This window comes from Pseudophryne corroboree, chromosome 11, assembly GCF_028390025.1.
Source record: "Pseudophryne corroboree isolate aPseCor3 chromosome 11, aPseCor3.hap2, whole genome shotgun sequence".
NCBI classification, from domain to species: domain Eukaryota; kingdom Metazoa; phylum Chordata; class Amphibia; order Anura; family Myobatrachidae; genus Pseudophryne; species Pseudophryne corroboree.
Genome location: NC_086454.1, coordinates 302461608 through 302486823, shown reverse-complemented (window position 1 = coordinate 302486823; position 25216 = coordinate 302461608). Strand labels below are relative to the sequence as shown.

Sequence of the window (25216 nt, the reverse complement as noted above, 5' to 3'; positions counted from 1 at the left end):
TCTGAGGTAGCGGGCGTTTTAAAGCCCCTGATGACATTTGAGACGCTGGAACAGTCACAAGCTGAGTAGCCGGCTGTCCTGTGTCGTCAAACCTTTTATGTAAGGAGCTGACACGGTCACGTAATTCCTTCCATAAGTCCATCCACACAGGTGTCGGCCCCTCCGGGGGTGACAACACATTTACAGGCATTTGCTCTGCCTCCACATCATTTTCCTCATCATACATGTCGACACAGCGGTACCGACACACAGCACACACACAGGGAATGCTCTGACAGAGGACAGGACCCCACAAAGCCCTTTGGGGAGACAGAGGGAGAGTATGCCAGCACACACCAGAGCGCTATATAACAGAGGGATATCACTATACAGAGTGTTTTCCCCTATAGCTGCTTGTATTATATATATATATATATATATATATATATATATATATATATATATATACTGCGCCTAAATTTAGTGCCCCCCCTCTCTTTTTTCTGTAGTGCAGGACTGCAGGGGAGAGCCAGGGAGCGATCCTTCCAGCGGAGCTGTGAGGGAAAATGGCGCCAGTGTGCTGAGGGAGATGGCTCCGCCCCTTTTTCGGTGGGCTTTCTCCCGCTTTTTGTGTTATTCTGGCAGGGGTAATTTACACCTATATAGCCTCTGGGGCTATATATGGTGTCAGTTTTGCCAGCCAAGGTGTTAATATTGCTGCTCAGGGCGCCCTCCCCCAGCGCCCTGCACCCATCAGTGACCGAAATGTGTGGTGTGCATGAGGAGCAATGGCGCACAGCTGCAGTGCTGTGCGCTGCCTTGGAGAAGACAGAAGTCTTCAGCCGCCGATTTTCCGGACCTTCTTGCTTCTGGCTCTGTAAGGGGGACGGCGGCGCGGCTCCGGGAACGGACGACGAGGTCGGGTCCTGTGTGCGATCCCTCTGGAGCTAATGGTGTCCAGTATCCTAAGAAGCCCAAGCTACCACCACTTAGGTAGGTTCGCTTCTTCTCCCCTTAGTCCCTCGATGCAGTGAGCCTGTTGCCAGCAGGTCTCACTGTAAAATAAAAAACCTAAACTATACTTTCTTTCTAGGAGCTCAGGAGAGCCCCTAGTGTGCATCCAGCTCGGCCGGGCACAGAAATCTAACTGAGGCTTGGAGGAGGGTCATATCTGCACACCAGATAGTCCTAAATCTTTCTTTAGATGTGCCCAGTCTCCTGCGGAGCCGTCTATTCCCCATGGTCCTTACGGAGTCCCCAGCATCCACTAGGACGTCAGAGAAATATATATATATATATATATATATATATATATACAAAAAAATGTCTTCCACCCCGTGCTCAACCCACCAGCAGCAATATGGAGAAAGTCCCTGTTAGTTAACTTTCAAAGAATAACATAAACAAAACAATAACCAATTGCGCTTGGTATAACTTTAAAACACTCAGATTTTATAATTTCCAGTAGCTGTTCTTCCACGGTGTGGATTCTTATAACTGGTATCACCTGCAAGTATACCCTCACCAGAGAACACACCCGAACAAAAAGACGGCCAGAATGGCCTAAATTAGATATGATACCAATTTGTTTTTATTAAAAAAAACATATAGAATTCCATAAATTCATATGAACATTTTTTTACTGTTTTAAGGCCCTGAGGACGGGGCTAGTCCCCGAAACATGTCGGAACAATAAACTGACCTTTTCTACACCTGCACCAGACACACACACACACACACACACACACACACACACACACACACACACACACACACACACACACACACACACACACACACACACACACACACACACACACTGGGTATCGAAAGTTTGGGCACCCCAGGCAAAAATTAATTTTAATGTGCCAAAGGAAGCCAAGGAAAGATGGAAAAATCTCCAAAAGGCATCAAATTACAGATTAGACATTCTTATAACATGTCAAAAAAAGTTTGATTTTATTTCCATCATTTACACTATCAAAAGAACAGAAAACAAAAAATGGCGTCTGCAAAAGTTTGGGCACCCTGCAGAGTTAATACCTTGTACTGCCCCCTTTGGATAGCTGAGACCTGGCAGTGTCATGGATTGTTCTCAATCATCGTCTGGAAAGACCAGGTGATGTCAATCTCAAAGGTTTTAAAAGCCCAGACTCATCTGACCTTGCTCCAACAATCAGCACCATGGGTTCCTTTAAGCAGTTGTGTAGAACACTGAAACTGAGAATAGTTGACGCTCACAAAGCAGGAGAAGGCTATAAGAAGATAGCAAAGCGTTATCAGATGCCCATACCCTCTGTTCGGAATGTAATTAAAAAATGGCAGTCATCAGGAACAGTGCAAGATCTGGAAGACCACGAAAAATTTCAGACAGAACAGCTCGCAGGATTGTGAGAAAAGCAAGTCAAAATCCACGTTTGACTGCACAATCCCTCCAGGAAGATTTGGCAGACACTGGAGTTGTGGTACACTATTCCACTATAAAGAGATACTTGTACAAATATGGTCTTCATGGAAGAGTCATCAGAAGAAAACCTCTTCTATGTCCTCACCACAAAAATCAGCGTTTGAAGTTTGCAAATGAACATATAGCCAAGCCTGATACATTTTGGAATAAAGTTCTGTGGACCGATGAGGTTAAAATAGATCTTTTTGGCCGGAATGAGCAAAGGTACGTTTGGAGAAGGAAGGGCACAGAATTTAATGAAAAGAACCTCTGTCCAACTGTTAAGCATGGGGGTGGATCAATCAAGCTTTGGGGTTGTATTGCAGCCATTGGCACAGGGAACATTTCACGAGTAGAAGGAAAAATGGTTTCAATAAGATTCCAGCAAATTTTGGACACTAACTTGATGCCATCTGTGAAAAAGCTGAAGTTAAAGAGAGGCTGGCTTCTACAAATGGATAATGATCCTAAACATACCTCAAAATCCACGGTGGATTACATCAAGAGGCATAAACTGAAGGTTTTGCCATGGCCTTCACAATCTCCTGACCTCAACATAATTGAAAATCTATGGATAGACCTTAAAATAGCAGTGCGTCACAGGCAGCCCAGAAATCTCAAAGAACTGGAAGACTTTTGTAAGGAAGAATGGGTGAAGATACCTCAAACAAGAATTGAAAGACTCTTGGCTGGCTACAAAAAGCGTTTACAAGCTGTGATACTTGCCAAAAGGGGCAGTACAAGGTATTAACTCTGCAGGGTGCCCAAACTTTTGCAGATGCCATTTTTTGTTTTCTGTTCTTTTGAAAGTGTAAATGATGGAAATAAAATCAAACTTTTTTTGACATGTTATAAGAATATCTAATCTGTAATTTGATGCCTTTTGGAGATGTTTCCACCTTTCCTTGGCTTCTTTTTGCACATTAAAATGAATTTTTGCCTGGGGTGCCCAAACTTTCGATCCTCACTGTATATATATATATTATTATTATTTTTTATTGTTTTTTTTTAAGGGAACATTGCCTGGCATTTGTCCCACGTCGCCGAGCTAACATAAGGCACCAGGGCCAGTCCGACAAGACTGGTGCCAGCCAGCAGATGGAGCAGTGAGCAACAGAAACGCTAACTGCACAGAGCCCCTCCATGAGTCCACACTACCTAAGCCCTGGCCCACCCTGTACTGGGGGGAAGAACTGCAAACACAGCCTCAGGCTGGGAAAGGGGGGCGCAAAACATTCTGCTGCATGTTATCTGCTCCTGTGAGCAAGGGATAGCCATAGTAGGTGCAGAGCATGAGACTGCTTCATGGGTCTGGGTTCTCACTCCACCTCCCACCCATTCCTGGCTACCTCATAATGTCATCTGCTGTAAAACATTTCTGGGGAGAACACTGAACTATATAAGTCAAGTGCACCAAAACCCAGCGTACTCGCTTTACAATTTCTTAACTCTTTATCATCATCAGATACGACAAACCCGAACCCTTTTTCTCTCGTGCTTTAATATATCAAAATGTAAAATAATGCAATATCCCCCATTTTAGTTCCTACCACTATTTCCTCCACACCAACACTTCTTTATTTTATCGTTGTTGGGGTATTAACCCTGTTAGGATGTTTGTGTTATATGCAAAAATTGCAGACGTTGTAGGCCACACGTATCACCTTATACATGTACAAACTAACAAGTGGTCTATTTATGAAGCCTGAGAGAGAGATAAAGTGGATGGAGATAAAGTACCAACCAACCAGCTACTTACTGCGATTTTTTTCAAGACAGCCTGTAACATGGCGGTTAGAAACTGACTGGCTGGTACTTTATCTTCGTCCTCTTTATCACCCTCCAAGGCTTAATACATAGACCCCCTAAGTCACAGCTGAATGAAGGTGGAAACTCATTTACAAGGAGCTTTTTAGCTATAGATTTCAAATGAACTTTAACTGCTATACCGGTATACTCTAAGAATTTCTGGTAGGCACACTTTCTATTGCCGATGGGCGTGGGAGGCAAGTTTACTATTGGAGCGAAACACCTCCTAATCATATTTTACTTATACACTTAATAAACGTAAATAAAATAAATACATTTTTGAGGCCCATTCGGTTGAAAAATAATAATAATTGTCAGTTCAGTGGTTAATCAAGCAGCTAAACCGCCAAAATCTCACATCTGCCTGTAACTCGCAGACTGTCACATTCATCCCAGGATGTCTGATGCTCAAAAACGAATAATACTTATCCCACCATGTCTCATTTCAATATATTTATTTCTAATAAGCTCCTAAGGCTTCTTCGTATGGTAAATGGTACTTGCTGTAATCAGGTTAAAGTGTTCCACAACTCACAAAAGCGCTGAAGCCTCCTTGTCGGCCTGTCAGACCAGTCACGCGGGAAAAGTAGACTAAAAGGCCAATACCTACAGCAGCGATGGTCAGAGCATACACGGCACTGCAAAACGAGAAAACAGAGGACATAAGGTTTCTAAGGAGGTAGAATACAAAAGCTGTGCAGAAGAAAACAAAAATAAACGGTTCCAAATTAAAACATCAAGTACTATAGGAAGTGGTTATCACATCTGTAGTTATGAAAGATGGTGTTAGCCAATGGAAAGAAGCTTTTCGGAGCTTGGTAAGTTTCTTGCGTCCAGTCTTTGGTAATTTATAGGGGCATTTAAAGCATGAGGAAACTGCTGCTAAAAGCCCAACCCATAGGTTCCAGCTTAAGTGCCCGGGGCTAATGGTTAACATGCTTGTGGCAGCTGCAGTAAGGGCAAAGAGCCCTATTTACCACCAATTTCTGTCCACACCTCAGGAGAGTGCGAGCAGAAACATGCAGTAAGTGCATCCTGCTGGTTAACCGCTAGCTGCAATTGAATAGCTCTGGGCACTGCAACAAGGTCGCAGTAAGCACTGCAACTAATTGAATATGCCCCTATGTGTAATCAAAAATAAAGGGGAGAGTTGTGCATATTGTAGTTTATCTATAGCCGGGGACACACTAGGCAATATGCTCCATGAATATCGCCTAGTGTTTTCCCTACCCTCCCTGCCGATATAGGGCCTAATTCAGACCTGATCGCTCGCTAGAGGTTTTTTGCACTGCTGCAAACAGATAATCGCTGACCATAAAGGGATAGTATCTTCTCTTTGCAAGTGTACGAACGCATGTGTAGCAGAGCTGTACGAACAGATCTTGTGCAGTCTATGAGTAGCCCAGGACTTACTCAGCCACTGCGATCACTGCAGCCTGTCCAGGACCGGAATTGACGTCAGGAACCCTCCCTGCAAACACATGGACACGCCTGCGTTTTTCCAAACACTCCAGATAACAGTCAGTTACCATCCACAAACGCCTTCTTCCTGTCAATCTCCTTGCGATCGCCCGTGCGAATGGATTCTTCGCCCAAACCCACTGCTGAGCGGCGATCTGCTTTGTACTTGGGCGACGCGCTTGCGCAGTGCGGTGCATACGCATGCGCAGTTCTGACCTGATCGCAGCGCTGCAAAGAACGCTGGCAAGCAAGTCTGAATTACCCCCATAGTGCGTACACACTAAACGATATCGCTAACGATATCGTTCAGGGACGTCACCCGGCCGCCAGCCCTAACATGCAGTTTTGGCCAACATAGCCAAAACTGACCCGCATTCACAGACGATATCAATATCGTTAACGCCCAGCGGGAGCGCGCCTCTAACATTATAGTGCGTACACACTGGGAAATATTACAAACAATATAGCTCAAAAGGGTGAACAATTAGCGATATCGTTCAAAATATCGCGTAGTGTGTACCCAGCTATAGTTCTCAACAACTGCAATCTGTTTCCCATACTGCTTTATCAACATGTTGCGTTTTTATTAATTCTATGGTCTGTATGGTTGTATCTAGTTTTGTATCTTCGTACCTGTATTTGGAACAAATTTAAACGAAAAACATTTAGAAAATTAAGGGGAGGAGGGTATTACAAACTAACATAATTGAAAGGAATATAAAGAAAACACTTATTTTCACACACGACGACGACAGCTGCGAACATTTTTACTAATAATCTTCGTTTAATCTCGTAAAATAGTGACAACGTATATTTGCAGGAGGCATGACAACACCTAGTGTCGTGTTATACTTTCTGCTAGAGAAGAGAAGGGACATGCCATACTTTCCGAAAAAGTCACTGCGCTTGTATGAAAGGGGAATACGATCAGTCATGGAAATGTTCAGTGCCTCCTCCGCAGCACGCAGCTTTTCCTCAAACTTGTCTATGTTGGCTACTTTCATTCTGTAGAAAGGGGTGACGGCCTTTGAAGTGGGAAAATAAAAATGACGTCACAAGGATAATACATGATTGACCAGTATGGACATCATGACACACGTGGTTTTGATTTGAAAAACAAATTTGACAAGTCAGTAAAATTATAAATTGCTGATCGTTTACCAATTCATGCAAACCTATAGCAGCCGCATAGACATTTCAGTAGGGATTATTTGCAAACTTGAACAAAGCATAAACCACAGCAATCTGAATGTAGCTTTGTATAGCATGGTGTAGGACAGTCGGTTTCCGTATATATGTTTTGTCGACAATCACAATGTTGACAGACATTACATATATAGACACCATAATGTCAACAGGTAGCAGATGTTGACAGACAAAATTACAACAATAACAAATGTCAACAGGTACTCAATTCTAAAGGTGCTCCCACACAGCTATTCTGTGGTCAATTTGGTCAAAAACGATAAATCGTCATGACATATCGTTCACAAAAGTGCAAATCGTATGTACTCCTCAAACCATAACGATCCGAGGCGCGTCCCCGCAGCTCGCATGATGTATCCTCTGATCTTACCTGCTACAGTCAAGATCAGGCAATGTCTTTAATGAATTGGATGCAGATCGTTTACTATTTGCATTTATGATGTATCGTACGATCTGCATCATTTGAATGACATTTCCTGTACATTATTATTATTTACATTTTTAAGAAACCTATAAGATAACTTAGCAGTGTTTGTAGCAAACGATAAATCGTTAACGATCTAACGATGTAAAACGATCAAGATCGTACGATAATCCGTTTGTTAAAAGAACACTTTTTTGACAAAATCATGAGTCAGGGACTGCCAGGGAGCTCCTGGGGGAGTGCAAGGGAAATCGCTAACGATATGGCATCGTTTGTGAATCGCACAGTGTGTGGGCACCATAAGCCTAACCCTAGAAGTTATACTGTTGAAGTTTTAACTGTGTCAGCATTTCACCCATGTTGACTTTAGGATTGTTGACAAGATGACTACCTTAATTGGGGAGTAGCTTCCATTGTTTAATCCAGTGTCTCACAGCATCAGTCCTCAAGACACACTAATAGGCCCTACACACTGGGCGATTTGACTGCAAAATATGAACGATCTCGTTCATTAATGAACAAGATAACGTTCATATCGTGCAGTGTGGAGTCACGAGCGATGAATGATGCGCAGCCCCGCACTCGTTCATCGCTGGTGCCCCGTCGGCTGTGCATGCAGGCCAATATGGACGATCTCCGGAGGACCAGCAATGAACGAGCACAGGGCCGCTCATCGTTCATCGCTGGAGCCTCCACACTCAAAGATATGAACGGTATCTCGTTCATTTATGAACGAGATCGTTCATATCTTTGACTGATGTCGGCCAGTGTGTAGGGCCTATTAGTGTGCCTTGACAACTGATTGGCTGCCATGTCTTACTAAACATCTGTGATTATTAAATAATCCCAACTGTGCTCTAAAGCCATGATTATTGTAGTTACAGTGTAAACATCTCACTAGTGTGATGCCTTAGTGCCGTTGGCCTGTACTGGCATGCGGGTCCCATGCCCTGGACTTGAACCTTAGTGTTAGGGACCCACCAGATGAGGTCACCTAATCATGGCTGGTGGGGGCATACTTTTGGCCAAAAATTATGGTAAGCAACTCAATTTGCTCTATGTTGTATTTCAGTTTATTATAATTATTCTAACAGTGCTTAGTACTAGAGTGTGCATCTGCATTTTCTCTTTTTTTCTGTTGGAACTACAAGTCTCAAGCATGGTAGCACCTCTTATTATATTTAGAATTAGGGTGTGCAGTCCAAGGCCCCCAAGCCCATATAGTTCCAGTGTAGTGCAGTTCTATAGCTTGCAGGAATTATTACTGTTACAGACATTCCACTGAATACTCTTTCTGGTCAGCAAAAGAAACAGCGCAGTATTTAGAAAGTAAATGTAAGCAAAGCAGCCATTAGGAACAATGGGCGACATGTACTAAGCAGTGATAAAAGTGGAGAAGTGAGACAGTGGAGAAGTTGGCAATAGTAACCAATCAGCTGCTCTGTATACTTTTATAGTATGCAAATTATAAATGTTACGTCAGTGCTGATTGGTTGCCATGGGAACTTCTTCACTGGCTCACTTCTCCACTTTTATCACTGCTTAGTACATCTCCCCCTATATTCTCCAAGATATCTCATCATATACAATGTGATATAAGCGACGAAGTACATTTCTGCTGAAATATTTAAAGCTATACGTGTAAAAATGTGGATTCAAAATAATGCACAATTCCAATAAATGGTAAATAAATCTTAATACAAGATAATAATGATCTAAATAATGACATCACGAAAACAGGTATGCAACCACAGGTCGCTGACCACTCACAGATAGGATCTGATCTGTACACAGTGTATGTCTATGTAAGTAATAAGAAGGGACAGACTGAGGCTATACAACTGTCTGTCCACTACATGACTCATGAGGATACTGGGTCAACTGGCATTCTAATTTAAGCAGTGATGTGTATACCGGTCACAGGAGCCTGGTGTTTATTGGCTCATTTCAACTGCATTTAGCAAACAACGCATATATCAGGTACCAGTCATACTACAGCAGAGGCGTAACTAGGGTAGGGCGAGTGGGGCACGCCCAGCAGAGGGGGGCGGCGGTGGAAGCCAGGGCATCATGCCCCACTTGCCCCCGTCACGCCGCAATGTGAGGGGAGGAGAGCACAGCGTCTCTCCCTCCCCTCACCGCCAGCACCAGCAGCGCTGCGTGTGTCCGGTCTTCGGCGGCGTTAGCCAATCAGAGCGCCACATAGCCGCCGCTGGAGACCTGGAGCGGTGAGGGGCAGGAGAGGCGCTGCGCTGCGCTCTCCTCCCCTCACATAGCACAGCCATGGGAAGAAGCGGTGAGTGAGGGGAGGAGGGGAGGGGGGGCATGTAACTGGAACTGTGGGGCATGTATCTGGCACTGTGGGGCAATGTAACTGGCACTGTGGGGCATGTATCTGGCACTGTGGGGCAATGTAACTTGCACTGTGGGGCATTGTAACTGGCACTGTGGGGCATGTATCTGGCACTGTGGGTAAATGTAACTGGCACTGTGGGGCATTGTAACTGGCACTGTGGGGCATGTATCTGGCACTGTGGGGCATTGTAACTGGCACTGGGGGGCAATGTAACTGGCACTGTGGGGCATTTTCAGTGGCCACACCCCTTCTGGTGCGTGGCCACACCCATTTTTCACCGCATGCGCCTTCGGCGCGCGCACATACTACTTTTGGTGGTGGGGGGGGGGGGCGCGCCACTGTTCCTCTTGCCCTGGGCTCCGAAAACCCTAGTTACGCCTCTGTACTACAGCACACTACCATGCACATTTATCATCAAAAGTCCGAGTAAAATACAGGTCGCTGTAACGCACTGATGGGCAACAGACAGCCCCCCCAGCTTTCACTTGCAGCCCCCAGCATCTTCCTGTTCTAGCTTCTAAAATCTGTTCATATGTTATTACAGATAGGGGACCCTTTCCTTGCTTAAATATATTTCTCTGGCATACATAAGGGATACTGGGGTTTATTTAATACGATGGGTATAGAAGGGGTCCAAAGGAGCCGGTGCACTTTAATTTTCTTTCACTGGGTGTGCTGGCTCCTCCCCTCCCACAGGCAGTGTAGAAAAAAGTGCCCTCAGGAGAGGATGCACACTCTGGGAGCTCCAGAGGAATTTTCTTCAGTTTAATTTGAAACTTTATTATTATTATACAGTTACCGGCCTCTGTAAGGCGTCAGAGTCGCTTCCCCGCTGCAGGACTATCATCCTGAGAGGTTGTTGTTCCGTGGGGCACTGCGCCTTGGTGATCACAACCGCAGCACACCACTAATGCTTCCGGAAGGTGAGAAGTGTGGCGAGTACAAACCGGGGGCCCCGCTAGGGGGATCCCTCGGTTCTTGGTGCGGCGCAACGCGATGGCGGCGTACAGGACCCTCCACAGGGCGGACCCGCTATAGCCCCCCGCGTACAACCGGCAGCGTTGGTGCCAATAGCAAGCAGTGTGAGGTTTGTACATTGTTTGGAGACATTGCCAGTATAAAGATCATCTGTAGCTCCAGCGCCATTATAGGGGCGGAGCTTGCTCAGAGCGGGACCAGCGGCATTTTGGGGCCTTCCTCTGCATTCTCCAGCAGCAGCAAGGACACACAGCTCCTCCAGGGCTCTGGGAGACAGTGGAAACTGGTACAGGGGTGTACTAACAGGGGGAGAGCTGCTATTGCACACAATATAGTGTCCTGCAAAGGACAGATAATCCGGTCTTTCTGAGATATAACTATATACAGCTTGCAGGTCGGGTCTGCAGGTGGGGGGGTGCTGTCCTCCTCTCACTCTGGGTCTCCATTTCACACGCAGTACGGCAGGCTTGTTGTTGTACATGTCTGAGTTGTGTGTGAGTGTTGTTTCACTGTCACTATGGTTAAACACACATTATGCAAAGTTTGTCAGACCAGATTCTCCCCTTCTACCACTGGTTCCCTATCATGTGACCAATGTAGTCAGTCTTCTCATGTCAGTGTGGGGACTGGGGGGGGGGGGGGGTCAGGAGCTTGCTTGGCTCGGGGCCAAAAAGACTATGACGGCTGACATGTCATCCCAGCTTGATGCTAATAAACAAACAACGCTACAGCTGCAACACAGAGTTGCTTTTTCTTGCACAAAAAAAAAAAATCAGCATCACCTTTCCTGATTCTCCGGAATTACATGAGGTTTTTAAACAAGCCTGGAAAAATCCTAATAAAAGATTTCAGGCTACTAGGAAGTTTTTACGCTCTTTCCCATTTACACCGGAGGGTAGGAAACATTGGGAAGAACCCCTATCTGTAGATGTCTTAGTCTCCCGTCTCTCTAAGAAGGCGGTGTTACCGGCCCCTGGGTCCTTTCAGCTCAAGGACCCTGGGGATAGAGAAATAGAAACTACGTTATAGTCTATTTACACAACGGCTGGCTTATCACAAAGACCTGTGATAGCTGGTTGCGGGATGACATATGCCATCCACACCTGGGCTACTCATATTCAAGAGGGCCTTGCAGGGGATATGCCCCTGGTCACTACGGTGGCCCTCATTAAGCACATTCAGGACACTGCACAAGTACTGTGTGACTCTCTCAAGGAAATAGGCACTATTAATGCCAGAACTACTACCATGGTGGTGACAACGCGCAGAGCTTTGTGGTTGCATCAGTGGATTGCAGACGCGGATTCCAAGTGCAGTGTGGAGTCGCTCCCTTTTTCAGGGGAGTGGCTTTTGGGGTTGAGTTGGATACATGGATTTCTGAGGTCACTGCAGGGAAATCCACATTTCTTCCCTCTGGAGCCCCACCGGCAAGGTGAGCCTACCCGGGGCCATCTACTCATTCCTTTCGGACATCCAGATTCAGGTCAAGGGCCAGAGGTACCTCCAATGCGGCACAAAGCACCAGAGGCAAGACTAGAAAACCAGCTGCTGCCGCTGTTTCCCAGGAACCAAGCACCAGTGCAGCTTCCACAAAAGCCTCAGCATGACGGTGCCTCCCCACCCCGAGGGGATCTCAAGGTGGGAGCTCATCTGCGTCACTTCAGCCACGTATGGCCAGCTTCCTGCCAGGATACCTGGGTAAGGATCTCATTTCCCAGAGCTACAAGTTTGAATTCGACAGCGCTCCTCCCCTACGATTTTTCAAATCAGGCTTACCAGTTTTGGAGTTACGCTACAACAGGCTATCCTAAAATTGGTCCAGTCCCAGGTCATTGCTCCAGTACCACTGTTGCAGCAAAGAAAGGGTTACTACTCCAACCTGTTCATAGTACCGAAACTGGACGGTTCGGTAAGGCCCATTCTGAATCTCTAATCTTTGAACCCCTACCTCAAGGTTTTCAAGTTCAAGATGGAATCCCTGCGAGCAGTGATTGCGGGCCTTGAAGAATGGGAGTTCATGGTCTCTCTGGATATAAAGGACGCTTATCTCCATATCCCCATTTGGCCTCCTCACCAAGCTTACCTGCGGTTTGCCCTCCTGTACGATCACTACCAGTTTCAGGCGTTACTCTTCGGCCTGTCTACAGCCTGATGGTCTTCACAAAGGTGATGGCAGAGATGATGTTCCAACTCCGAGTCCAGGGGGTCAATGTTGTCCCTTATCTGGACGATCTCTTGATAAAATCAAGATCCAAGGAGCTTTTATTGCGCCATATAGACCGCACTGTCCAACTTCTGTCACGCCATGGGTGGATCCTCAATTTCCAGAAGTCCCAACTGGAACCAACTCAGCGGCTCCTGTTCCTGGGAATGTTGTTGGATATGGCGGGCCAGACTGTGTTCCTCCCAGAAAACAAAGCGAGAACGCTTCAGGAGATGGTCCGAATGATCCTCCGGCCTACACGAATATCCATCCATCTTTGCATAAAATTGTTGGGGAAGATGGTAGCCTCGTACGAGGCGATTCAGTATGGACGGTTCCTTGCCAGAACGTTTCAATTGGATCTCCTGAGCAAGTGGTCCGGATCTCATCTTCAGATGCACCAGATAATACAGCTGTCACCTCAGGCCAGGATTTCCTTCCTGTGGTAGCTACAGTCCTCCAACCTACTGGAGGGTCGAAGTTTCGGGATCCTCCTCACAACGGATGAGAGTCTGAGGGGATAGGGAGCTGTCACCCAGGGGGTTCAGTTCCAGGGCAGATGGTCAACCCACGAAGCCCTACTTCCAATCAACATTCTGGAACTTCGGACGATCTACAATGCTCTGCTTCAGGCCTCTCCTCTGCTCAGGGATCGGGCGATCCAAGTTCAGTCAGACAATGCCACGGAAGTGGCTTACATAAATCGACAAGGAGGGACAAAAAGAAGAGCCTGCATGCGAGAGGTGTCGAAGATACTCCTTTGGGCAGAAAGAAACTTAAGAGCAATGTCCGCCATCTTCATTCCGGGGGTGGACAACTGGGAAGCGGACTTCCTGAGTCATCGCGATCTCCACCCGGGAGAGTGGGGTCTCCACCAACAGGTGTTGCAACACATCATCGACCGGTGGGGTTGCCCACAGATAGACTTGATGGCTTCTAGACTCAACAAGAAGCTTCCCTGGTATTGCTCAAGGGACCCTCAAGCGAGGGCAATTAACGCACTGACGTCTCCTTGGCCTTATCGGTCGGTTTACCTATTTCCTCCGATTCCGTTGCTCCCGAGGGTGCTCAAACGAATCAGGGAGTCCAGGCAATTCTGATTTCCCCGGATTGGCCTCGGAGGGCGTGGTATGCAGATCTTCTGGACATGTCCGTGTCAGACCCTTGGCCCCTGCCACTGCGAAAGGATCTTCTACAACAAGGACCGTTCGTCTACCCCGGACTTACGGCATCTCCGTTTGATGGCTTGGAAGTGGAGCGGAACATCCTAGCCCGGAAAGGCTTTTCCAAGAAGGTTATCGCAACCATATTTCAGTCAAGAAAACCAGTGACGTCAAAGCATCATATCTGGAGGAGATATGTCTTCTGGTGCGAGGAACACACATATCCGCCTGCAGAGGTTCACTTAGGACGTCTCTTACATTTCCTGCAAGCTGGTGTGGATAAGGGCTTACGTCTGGGATCCCTTGAGGGCCAGGATTAGCTCTCTCAGTTTTCTTCCAGAAGAAGTTGACAATGGGGGTAATTCAGAGTTGATCGCAGCAGCAAATTTGTTAGCAGTAGGGCAAAACCATGTGCACTGCAGGGGGGGGGGGGCAGATATAACATGTGCAGAGAGAGTTAGATTTGGGTGGGGTATGTTCAAACTGAAATCTAAATTGAAGTGTAAAAATAAAGCAGCCAGTATTTACCCTGCATAGAAACAATATAACCCACCCAAATCTAACGCTTTCTGCACATGTTATATCTGCCCCACCTGCAGTGCACATGGTTTTTCCCAACTGCTAACAAATTTACTTCTGCGATCAATTCTAAATTACCCCCAATGTTGCCAGAGGTTCAGACCTTCCTGCAGGGAGTTCTCCACATACAACCTCTGTTTGTGCTGCCTACGCCACCCTGGGACTTGAACGTGGTGTTGGATTTTTTACAGTCCTCCTGGTTTGAACCCTTGATGACTGTAGAATACAAATACCTCACTTGGAAGACTGTGATGTTGCTGGCCCTGGCTTCGGCTAGGCGTGTCTCCGAATTGGGGGCCTTATCGTGTAAGAGTCCCTACCTGATCTTTTACGAGGACAGAGCTGAACTCAGGACTAGACAGCAGTTCCTGCCAAAAGTTGTCTCAGCATTCCACTTGAATCAACAACTTATAGTCCCGTCCAGTTCTGGTACATCTGCACCGCCGGAGTTGCTAGATGTCGTGAGAGCCTTGAGGATCTATGTTAAGAGAACGGCTCGGATCAGAAAGGCAGATTCCTTGTTCGTGCTATATGATGCGCAGAAAAATGGGTTGCCCTGCTTCTAAGCAGTCCATTGCTTGTTGGATTAGGTTGACTATACAACAGGTTTATGTGTCGGCAGCCTTGCCTGTTCCACAGTCTCTGAAGGCCCACTCTACAAGATCGGTGGGGTCTTCCTTGGCGGCTGCCTGTGGAGTCTTGGCCTTGCAACTGTGCCGAGCTGCTACCTGGTCGGGGAGGAACACCTTTGTGAAGTTCTACAAGCTTGATACCCAGTTTGGGCAGGCGGTGCTGCAGGCGTCTCCGCGCGTTTACGCCCGTTCTGGATGCTTTAGGACATACCCATCGTATTAAGTAAACCCCAGTATCCCTTATGGATGCCAGAGAAAACGGGATTTTAATACCTACCGGTAAATCCCTTTCTCGTAGTCCATAAGGGATACTGGGCACCCGCCTCAGTGCGTTGACTTCTCTGCAGGGTTTATCTTTTCAAAATGTTACCTGTTCAGCTGTTGCTGTTTTGTTCCAGCCGTTTGCTGGTTGTTTTATGTGATGGTGTGCTGGTGTGTGAATTTTACCACTCCTTGTTGTTATGTTCCTTCTCTCAAGTATGTCCTTTCTCCTTCGGGCACTATTTTTGCTTAACTGCCTGTGGGAGGGGGCACAGGGCGGAGGAGCCAGCACACCCAGTGGAAGAAATTAAAAGTGCACCGGCTCCTTTGGACTCCTTCTATACCCATCGTATTAAGTAAACCCCAGTATGCCTTATGAACTACGAGAAAGGGATTTACCGGTAGGTATTAAAATCCCATTTAAATGAACTTACTATATAGGTTAAGAGTAAGGTTAGGCCCTTTTGAAGGTTAGAGGACTGTCCAATGTGGCCCCCTATGTGTATCGGGTTGCCTATGACTTCTGTAGCGGATATAGGCAGGTGCCACTAATTGCCCACCCCCTCCCAGAGGTCGACCAATTATTTTGTTTTGGAGGGCAAATCCTTTTACTGCCTCCCAGTGATGTCCACACTATAAATAAATAAATAAATAAATATATAATAATAATAATAATACAGTCATATAATTATAGATTTGTGCTAACAATTTTCACTGGATGCTATGTAGTACTACAGTTACATGACCTGCCTCCTAGTTGGTAATGTGTCCTATAATGCCGTGAGAGCAACAGAACCAGTTCCCCTTGGCAAGGCCTACATCCGGGATGACACCAACGTAATAATGAAAGCTCATCTCTAGATCACATCTTTAATAGGATTACAAAGTGTTACTCACTGGTCTCCCAAACACCACAGCGCGGTCATGTAGCTGAATCTGTACATAGTCACCCTCGGGAACGACCTCTACTCGCTTCACCTCACCCTTGGCCAGCATTTCATTCAGAAAGTCATTCCAGGAGACATATGTGTTGCTCATGGAATTGAAAACGTAAATTCCCAACACCAGAGAAGATAAAGTCAACACTCTATAGAGTAACATCATATGTTCCTTCTTCTTCTCTTCTAGGAAAACACAAAAAGCCCAGTGAAAGACTAGCTCCACAGTATGACACAAAGGGGCTGATTCAATTGTTTTTGTGTTAAAAAATCCCATGTAAACACATGTTGCGCCCAAACAGACCGGATTTAGCTAAGAAATACGTCTAAATCCGTCTAAAGTCCTGCTTTGGGCATCCAAACTCCTGTTTGGAAGCCCAAAGTGCCAACTTAACACACATTTCTTCTCACACCTGAGGAGGCTAGGCATCTAAATGGAGCAACAATTGATTTGCTCCGTTTTGCAACTCCTAGTGTTAGCCACGGGGAAAAAACAATTGAATCAGTCCCAAACAGTTTACAGTGCAAAAATAAATCTTTCCATTCTAAATATACCTAGAATATCCATAGATTTTATATTGCATGAAAATGTAAAACTGTACGGACAACACTAAATCTTCTTGTAACATTTTATTAGTTATAAAAGGTCCAAATGCAATCACCTGCAATTTGCAGGCACCAGCACAATTTTGGCTGATACAGAAGCTAGACTTAAAGCGCTGCTATTAGTTTTAAGGAAAAGGCAATCTGGTTTTGCTTTAAATCTAGCTGATATCTCACCTAAAATCGCAGGCGATTACATCTGGACTAAAGAGTAGAAGCTGCACTGTTGCGGGTAGAGATACTATTGATCATGAGAATACAGATGGCCAATTCACTAGCAACTAGTGGACCCACTGAAACACGAAGCACAAAGTGCTTCTAATTTTACTCGTTCCTAATGATATGTATGTTTTCTGTTGAATATTGGCACGATATAGTAAAATGGCTGCCTACCATGGCTCAGGCCATAAAATGGCTGTTGATGTTGGCTCAAACCACAAAATGGCTGACACCGTTCACACCATTACAAATCCATCATTTGGTACACTTAACAGTAGAAATAAGCGCAATAAATAAAAATCTGAAGGGGGATGTGTTGCGTGTTACACCAGTTAATATAAGCTACAGATAGCACAGAATAGAATAGTTTCTCATTTGTCATACCATCATTTTCTTTTTGGTTCCTCTCATTCGACCCTTCATTCTGATTTTCTTTTTTCCTCGAGTCCGAGGTACTAAAATAATGAATTCCACCTGCAGTGCAAAAACAAAAATGCAATTACTGACCTATTGACAAAGCTTCTGCAATCTATATGGGAAAATGTGTAATTCAGCTTAAATTGTTAAAAAAACTGACCTAGCAGCCTCCAGAGTTGAACCGGCTCTCGGGACCCATAATGTTTTACTAAGAATCCTGTAACCCCCTTACAAGTAGGGGTTACTCTCCTGCACAATAGGGTCTAAAACAGAAAGGAACAGGACAACAAAAGGGACAACGTTAAAATTCAGGCAATTTTTGTTATACTTGTGGTCCGGAGACAACATTACATTAAGAGAATTGATCATGATAGTTTTCCCATGCCACAGAATGCAGCTGGTACTTAAAAGTTGTCATAGCTGTTACATTTGATGTATTTCTACTTATATCTGCCTAAAAGATGAAATGTTTACCTACACCTGTCCCTGCAGAGAACACAGACAGCGGAATCCTGACGCATTATGGTAATTATTTAAACCTACCCCTAACCCACACCACCTGCAACCCAACCCACTAGTGCCCCCTAATACCACTACTAACCGGCGGTATTCAGTCCACTGGGATCCCGCTGTCGGTTTTTGACTGTCAGGATGCTGACTGCATGCCATTCTAACAGCAGGTACCCAGATTCATATTATGGCACTGGATAACATTCGTATCCAAAATACAAAATTGTTAACAAATTAAATTGGCACAAATAATGTAACACATATACTTACACACTTTGTGATAGGATTGTTCCGTCACATATATTAATTATTTGTATTGAGTATTAGGATTGCCTCAGGTTGTACATTTATCTGCCTAAGTGACATTATTATTACCCCCTCACAAATACACACACCCCTTTGGTATAATTGCCCCCAGTCACATCTATACCTGCCCCTGTAGCATTATTATTGCTATTGCTCCTTGTCATACATATACCTGCTACTGCAGCATTATTATTGCCCCATGTCCCACATACACACACCCCTTTCGTACTAGGATTGCCCCTTGTGATACATATACCTGCTCCTGTGGCACTATTATTGCCCCCTGTCACACATAACCCTGCAGCATTATTATTGCTTCCTGTATATACCTGCCACTGTTGCAGTGTTTATTTTTTAAAAGACAATTTTATTGGCAACATGACATACAGGAAATAAGACAGTGAAATGACCTGTGCAGAGGTTTTAAGATGACATCTGAGGCCGCAGACTCCATCAGGCACAGAGACAATGGTGGCCGCGGCACTGAAGGGATAAACCCTCCGTGCCCGGCGCCATTTTACAGAGACAATGAAGGTCATTCTGAGTTGTTCGCTCGTTATTTTTTTCTCGCAACGGAGCGATTAGTCGCTAATTCGCATGCGCAATGTCCGCAGTGCAACTGCGCCAAGTAAATTTGCTATGCAGTTAGGAATTTTACTCATGGCATTACGAGGTTTTTTCTTCGTTCTGGTGATCGTAATGTGATTGACAGGAAGTGGGTGTTTCTGGGCGGAAACTGGCCATTTTATGGGTGTGTGTGAAAAAACGCTACCGTTTATGGGAAAAACGCGGGAGTGGCTGGAGAAACGGGGGAGTGTCTGGCCGAACGCTGGGTGTGTTTGTGATGTCAAACCAGGAACGAAACTGACTGAACTGATCGCAGTGGCAGAGTAAGTCTGGAGCTACTCAGAAACTGCTAAGAAGTGTCTATTCGCAATTTTGCTAATCTTTCGTTCACAATTTTGATAAGCTAAGATTCACTCCCAGTAGGCGGCGGCTTAGCGTGTGCAAAGCTGCTAAAAGCAGCTTGCGAGCGAACAACTCGGAATGAGGGCCAATGGGCGCGGATTGTTTAAAAATGTGTCTTCATGTTATATCGCTGTGCGCATTTGGAGAGTTATAAACTGCACTTTTTTTATGCATTTGTATCTAAGATGCTCTTAGTGACTTCTGGGACAGTCATGGTACACTCTCACATACTGTAGGAAGTCATATGCTGAGTAACCTCCTAGTGTGGTAAGACCCTTTGATGTGTTGGTCAGGGCACAGAGGGTAATGTGCTTGGGTTCTGCAGTTCCTGTGAGAAGGTGTAAAAATAAGAATTTACTTACCGATAATTCTATTTCTCATAGTCCGTAGTGGATGCTGGGGACTCCGAAAGGACCATGGGGAATAGCGGCTCCGCAGGAGACTGGGCACAAAGTAAAAGCTTTAGAACTAGCTGGTGTGCACTGGCTCCTCCCCCTATGACCCTCCTCCAAGCCTCAGTTAGGATACTGTGCCCGGACGAGCGTACACAATAAGGAAGGATTTTGAATCCCGGGTAAGACTCATTACCAGCCACACCAATCACACCGTACAACTTGTGATCTGAACCCAGTTAACAGCATGATAACAGAAGGAGCCTCTGAAAAGATGGCTCACAACAACAATAACCCGATTTTTGTAACAATAACTATGTACAAGTAATGCAGACAATCCGCACTTGGGATGGGCGCCCAGCATCCACTACGGACTATGAGAAATAGAATTATCGGTAAGTAAATTCTTATTTTCTCTAACGTCCGAGTGGATGCTGGGGACTCCGAAAGGACCATGGGGATTATACCAAAGCTCCCAAACGGGCGGGAGAGTGCGGATGACTCTGCAGCACCGAATGAGAGAACTCCAGGTCCTCCTCAGCCAGGGTATCAAATTTGTAGAATTTAGCAAACGTGTTTGCCCCTGACCAAGTAGCTGCTCGGCAAAGTTGTAAAGCCGAGACCCCTCGGGAAGCCGCCCAAGATGAGCCCACTTTCCGTGTGGAATGGGCTTTTACAGATTTTGGCTGTGGCAGGCCTGCCACAGAATGTGCAAGCTGAATTGTACTACAAATCCAACGAGCAATCGTCTGCTTAGAAGCAGGAGCACCCAGCTTGTTGGGTGCATACAGGATAAACAGCGAGTCAGATTTTCTGACTCCAGCCGTCCTGGAAACATATATTTTCAGGGCCCTGACTACGTCCAGCAACTTGGAATCCTCCAAGTCCCTAGTAGCCGCAGGCACCACAATAGGTTGGTTTAAGTGAAATGCCGAAAACACCTTAGGGAGAAATTGAGGACGAGTCCTCAATTCCGCCCTGTCCGAATGGAAAATCAGATAAGGGCTTTTACAGGATAAAGCCGCCAATTCTGACACGCGCCTGGCCCAGGCCAGGGCCAACAGCATGACCACTTTCCATGTGAGATATTTTAACTCCACAGGTTTAAGTGGTTCAAACCAATGTGACTTTTGGAATCCAAAAAAAAAAAAACTACATTGAGATCCCAAGTGCCACTGGAGGCACAAAAGGAGGCTGTATATGCAGTACCCCTTTTACAAACGTCTGAACTTCAGGGACTGAAGCTAGTTCTTTTTGGAAGAAAATTGACAGGGCCGAAATTTGAACCTTAATGGACCCCAATTTCAGGCCCATAGACACTCCTGTTTGCAGGAAATGTAGGAATCGACCCAGTCGAATTTCCACCGTCGGGCCTTACTGGCCTCGCACCACGCAACATATTTTCGCCAATTGCGGTGATAATGTTTTTGCGGTTACATCCTTCCTGGCTTTGATCAGGATAGGGATGACTTCATCCGGAATGCCCTTTTTCCTTCAGGATCCGGCGTTCAACCGCCATGCCGTCAAACGCAGCCGCGGTAAGTCTTGGAACAGACAGGGTTCTTGCTGGAGCAGGTCCCTTCTTAGAGGTAGAGGCCACGGATCCTCCGTGAGCATCTCTTGAAGTTCCGGTTACCAAGTCCTTCTTGGCCAATCCGGAGCCACGAATATAGTGCTTACTCCTCACCATCTTATCAATCTCAGTACCTTGGGTATGAGAGGCAGAGGAGGAAACACATACCCTGACTGGTACACCCACGGTGTTACCAGAGCGTCTACAGCTATTGCCTGAGGGTCCCTGGACCTGGCGCAATACCTGTCGAGTTTTTCCCAACGGTTTATAATCCTGTGGAAGACTTCTGGGTGAAGTCCCCCCTCCCCCCGGGTGGAGGTCGTGCTGAGGAAGTCTGCTTCCCAGTTGTCCACTCCCGGAATGAATACTGCTGACAGTGCTATCCCATGATTTTCCGCCCAGCGAAGAATCCTTGCAGCTTCTGTCATTGCCCTTCTGCTTCTTGTGCCACCCTGTCTGTTTACGTGGGTGACTGCCGTGATGTTGTCCGACTGGATCAACACCGGCTGTCCTTGAAGCAAAGGTCTTGCTAAGCTTAGAGCATTGTAAATGTCCCTTAGCTTCAGGATATTTATGTGAAGTGATGTCTCCAGGCTTGACCATAAGTCCTGGATATTCCTTCCCTGTGTGACTGCTCCCCAGCCTCGCAGGCTGGCATCCGTGGTTACCAGGACCCAGTCCTGAATGCCGAATCTGCGGCCCTCTAGAAGATGAGCACTCTGCAACCACCACAGGAGGGACACCCTTGTCCTTGGTGACAGGGTTATCCGCTGATGCATCTGAAGATGCGACCCGGACCATTTGTCCAGCAGGTCCCACTGGAAAGTTCTTGCGTGGAATCTGCCGAATGGGATTGCTTCGTAGGAAGCCCCCATTTTACCCAGAACCCTTGTGCATTGATGCACTGAGACTTGGCTCGGTTTGAGGAGGTTCCTGACTAGCTCGGATAACTCCCTGGCTTTCTCCTCCGGGAGAAACACCTTTTTCTGGACTGTGTCCAGGATCATCCCTAGGAACAGAAGACACGTCGAAGGAACCAGCTGCGATTTTGGAATATTGAGAATCCAATCGTGCTGCCGCAACACTATCTGAGATAGTGCTACACCGACCTCCAACTGTTCCCTGGATCTTACCCTTATCAGGGAATCGTCCAAGTAAGGGATAACTAAAATTCCCTTCCTTCGAAGGAACATCATCATTTCGGCCATTACCTTGGTAAAGACCCGGGGTGCCGTGGACCATCCCTACGGCAGCGTCTGAACTGATAGTGACAGTTCTGTACCATAAACCTGAGGTACCCTTGGTGAGAAGGGTAAATTTTGACATGAAGGTAAGCATCCTTGATGTCCCGAGACATCATGTAGTCCCCTTCTTCCAGGTTCGCAATCACTGCTCTGAGTGACTCAATCTTGAATTTGAACCTCTGTATGTAAGTGTTCAAAGATTTTAGATTTTAGAATCGGTCTCACCGAGCCGTCTGGCTTCGGTACCACAATAGTGTGGAATAATACCCCGTTCCCTGTTGCAGGAGGGGTACCTTGATTATCACCTGCTGGGAATACAGCTTGTGAATGGCTTCCAAAACTGCCTCCCTGTCAGAGGGAGACGTCGGTAAAGTCGACTTTTGGAAACGGCGAGGGGGAGACGTCTCGAATTCCAATATGTACCCCTGAGATATTACCTGAAGGATCCAGGGGTCTACTTGCGAGTGAGCCCACTGCGCACTGAAATTCATTGAGAACGGGCCCCCACCGTGCCTGAGCTTGTAAAGCCCTAGCGTCATACTGAGGGCTTGGCAGAGGCTGGAAAGGGTTTCTGTTCCTGGGAACTGGCTGATCTCTGCAGCCTTTTTCCTCTCCCTCTGTCACGAGCAGAAAAGAGGAACCTTTTGTCCGCTTGCCAACAAAGGACTGCGCCTGATAATACGGCGTCTTATTTTGAGAGGCGACCTGGGGTACAAACGTGGATTTCCCAGCTGTTGCCGTGGCCACCAGGTCTAAAAGACCGACCCCAAATGTCCCCTTTCAAAGGCAATACTTCCAAATGGCGTTTGGAATCCGCATCACCTGACCATTTTACTGGTAGAATTGGACAACGCACTTATACTTGATGCCAGTCGGCAATTATTCCGCTGTGCATCATGCATATATAGAAATGCATCTTTTAAATGCTCTATAGGCAATAATATACTATCCTTATCTAGGATATCAATATTTCCAGTCAGGGAATCCGACCATGCCAACCCAGCACTGCACCTCCAGGCTGAGGCGATAGCTGGTCGCAGTATAACACCAGTATGTGTGTAAATACCTTTTTTTGGATACCCTCCTGCTTTCTATCAGCAGGATCCTTAAGGGCGGCCATCTCATGAGAGGGTAGAGCCCTTGTTCTTACAAGCGTGTGAGCGCCTTATCCCCCCTAGGGGGTGTTTCCCAATGCATCCTAACCTCTGGCGGGAAAGGGTATGCAGCCAATACTTTTTAAGAAATTATTAATTGTTATCGGGGGGAAACCCACGCATCATCACACATTTTATTTCTCAGATTCAGGAAAACTACAGGTAGTTTTTCCCTCACCGAACATAATACCCCTTTTTTGGTGGTACTCGTATTATCAGAAATGTATAAAACATTTTCCATTGTCTCAATCATGTAACGTGTGGCCCTACTGGAAATCACGGTTGTCTCTTCACCGTCGACACAGGAGTCAGTATCCGTGTCGGCGTCTGTATCTGCCATCTGCCTGACGGCCTATGAGACGTCTGGACAGGCACAAGCTGAGTAGCCGGCTGTCTCATGTCAACCACTGTTTTTTTATATAGAGCTGACACTGTCACGTAATTTTCAACAGTACATCCACTCAGGTGTCGACCCCCTAGGGGGTGACATCACTGTTACAGACACTCTGCTCCGCCTCCACATCATTTTCCTCCTCATACATGTCGACACACACGTACCGACACCCAGCACACACACAGGGAATGCTCTGATAGAGGACAGGACCCACTTAGCCCTTTGGGGAGACAGAGGGAGAGTTTGCAAGCACACACCAGAGCGCTATATATGTATAGGGACAACCTTACAATAAGTGTCTATCCCTTATAGCTGCTTATATCTGTTATTTTGCCAAATAAGTGCCCCCCTCTCTTTTTTACCCTGTTTCTGTAGTTGCAGGATGCAGGGGAGATTCTGGGAGCCTTCCTACCAGCAGAGCTGTGTGGGAAAAATGGCGCTGTGTGCTGAGGAGATAGGCCCCGCCCCCTTCACGGCGGGCTCTTCTCCCGCTTTTTACTGGAAAACTGGCAGGGGTTAAATACATCCATATAGCCCAGGAGCTATAGGTGATGTATTTTTCGCCAACTAAGGTAAATTCATTGCTTCCCAGGACGCTCCCCCCCAGCGTCCTGCACCCTCAGTGACCGGAGTGTGAAGTGTGCTGAGAGCAATGGCGCACAGCTGCAGTGCTGTGCGCTACCTTATGAAGACAGGAAAGTCTTCTGCCGCCGATTTATGGACCTCTTCTTGCTTCAGCATCTGTAAGGGGGCCGGCGGCGCGGCTCCGGGACCCATCCATGGCTGGGCCTGTGATCGTCCCTCTGGAGCTAATGTCCAGTAGCCTAAGAAACCCAATCCACTCTGCACGCAGGTGAGTTCGTTTCTCTCCCCTAAGTCCCTCGATGCAGTGAGCCTGTTGCCAGCAGGTCTCACTGAAAATAAAAAACCTATTTAAACTTTTACTCTAAGCAGCTCAGGAGAGCCACCTAGATTGCACCCTTCTCGTTCGGGCACAAAA

At 46.4% G+C, this 25216-nt stretch overlaps 1 protein-coding gene across 3 annotated transcripts in view; it reads right to left on the bottom strand.

Moving 5' to 3' along the window:
* The window catches only part of SPG7 (SPG7 matrix AAA peptidase subunit, paraplegin), a 150227-nt gene that overhangs the window by 70662 nt on the left and 54349 nt on the right, over window positions 1-25216 (bottom strand). For all 3 annotated transcript variants that reach the window (XM_063945541.1, XM_063945539.1, XM_063945540.1), the window contains exons 2-6: window positions 17835-17937; window positions 17642-17731; window positions 16395-16621; window positions 6581-6720; window positions 4770-4872 (exon numbers count right to left, since the gene is read on the bottom strand). In XM_063945541.1, the coding sequence (XP_063801611.1) occupies window positions 4770-4872; window positions 6581-6720; window positions 16395-16621; window positions 17642-17731; window positions 17835-17937 (663 nt within the window). The remainder of the gene's footprint in view (window positions 1-4769; window positions 4873-6580; window positions 6721-16394; window positions 16622-17641; window positions 17732-17834; window positions 17938-25216) is intronic.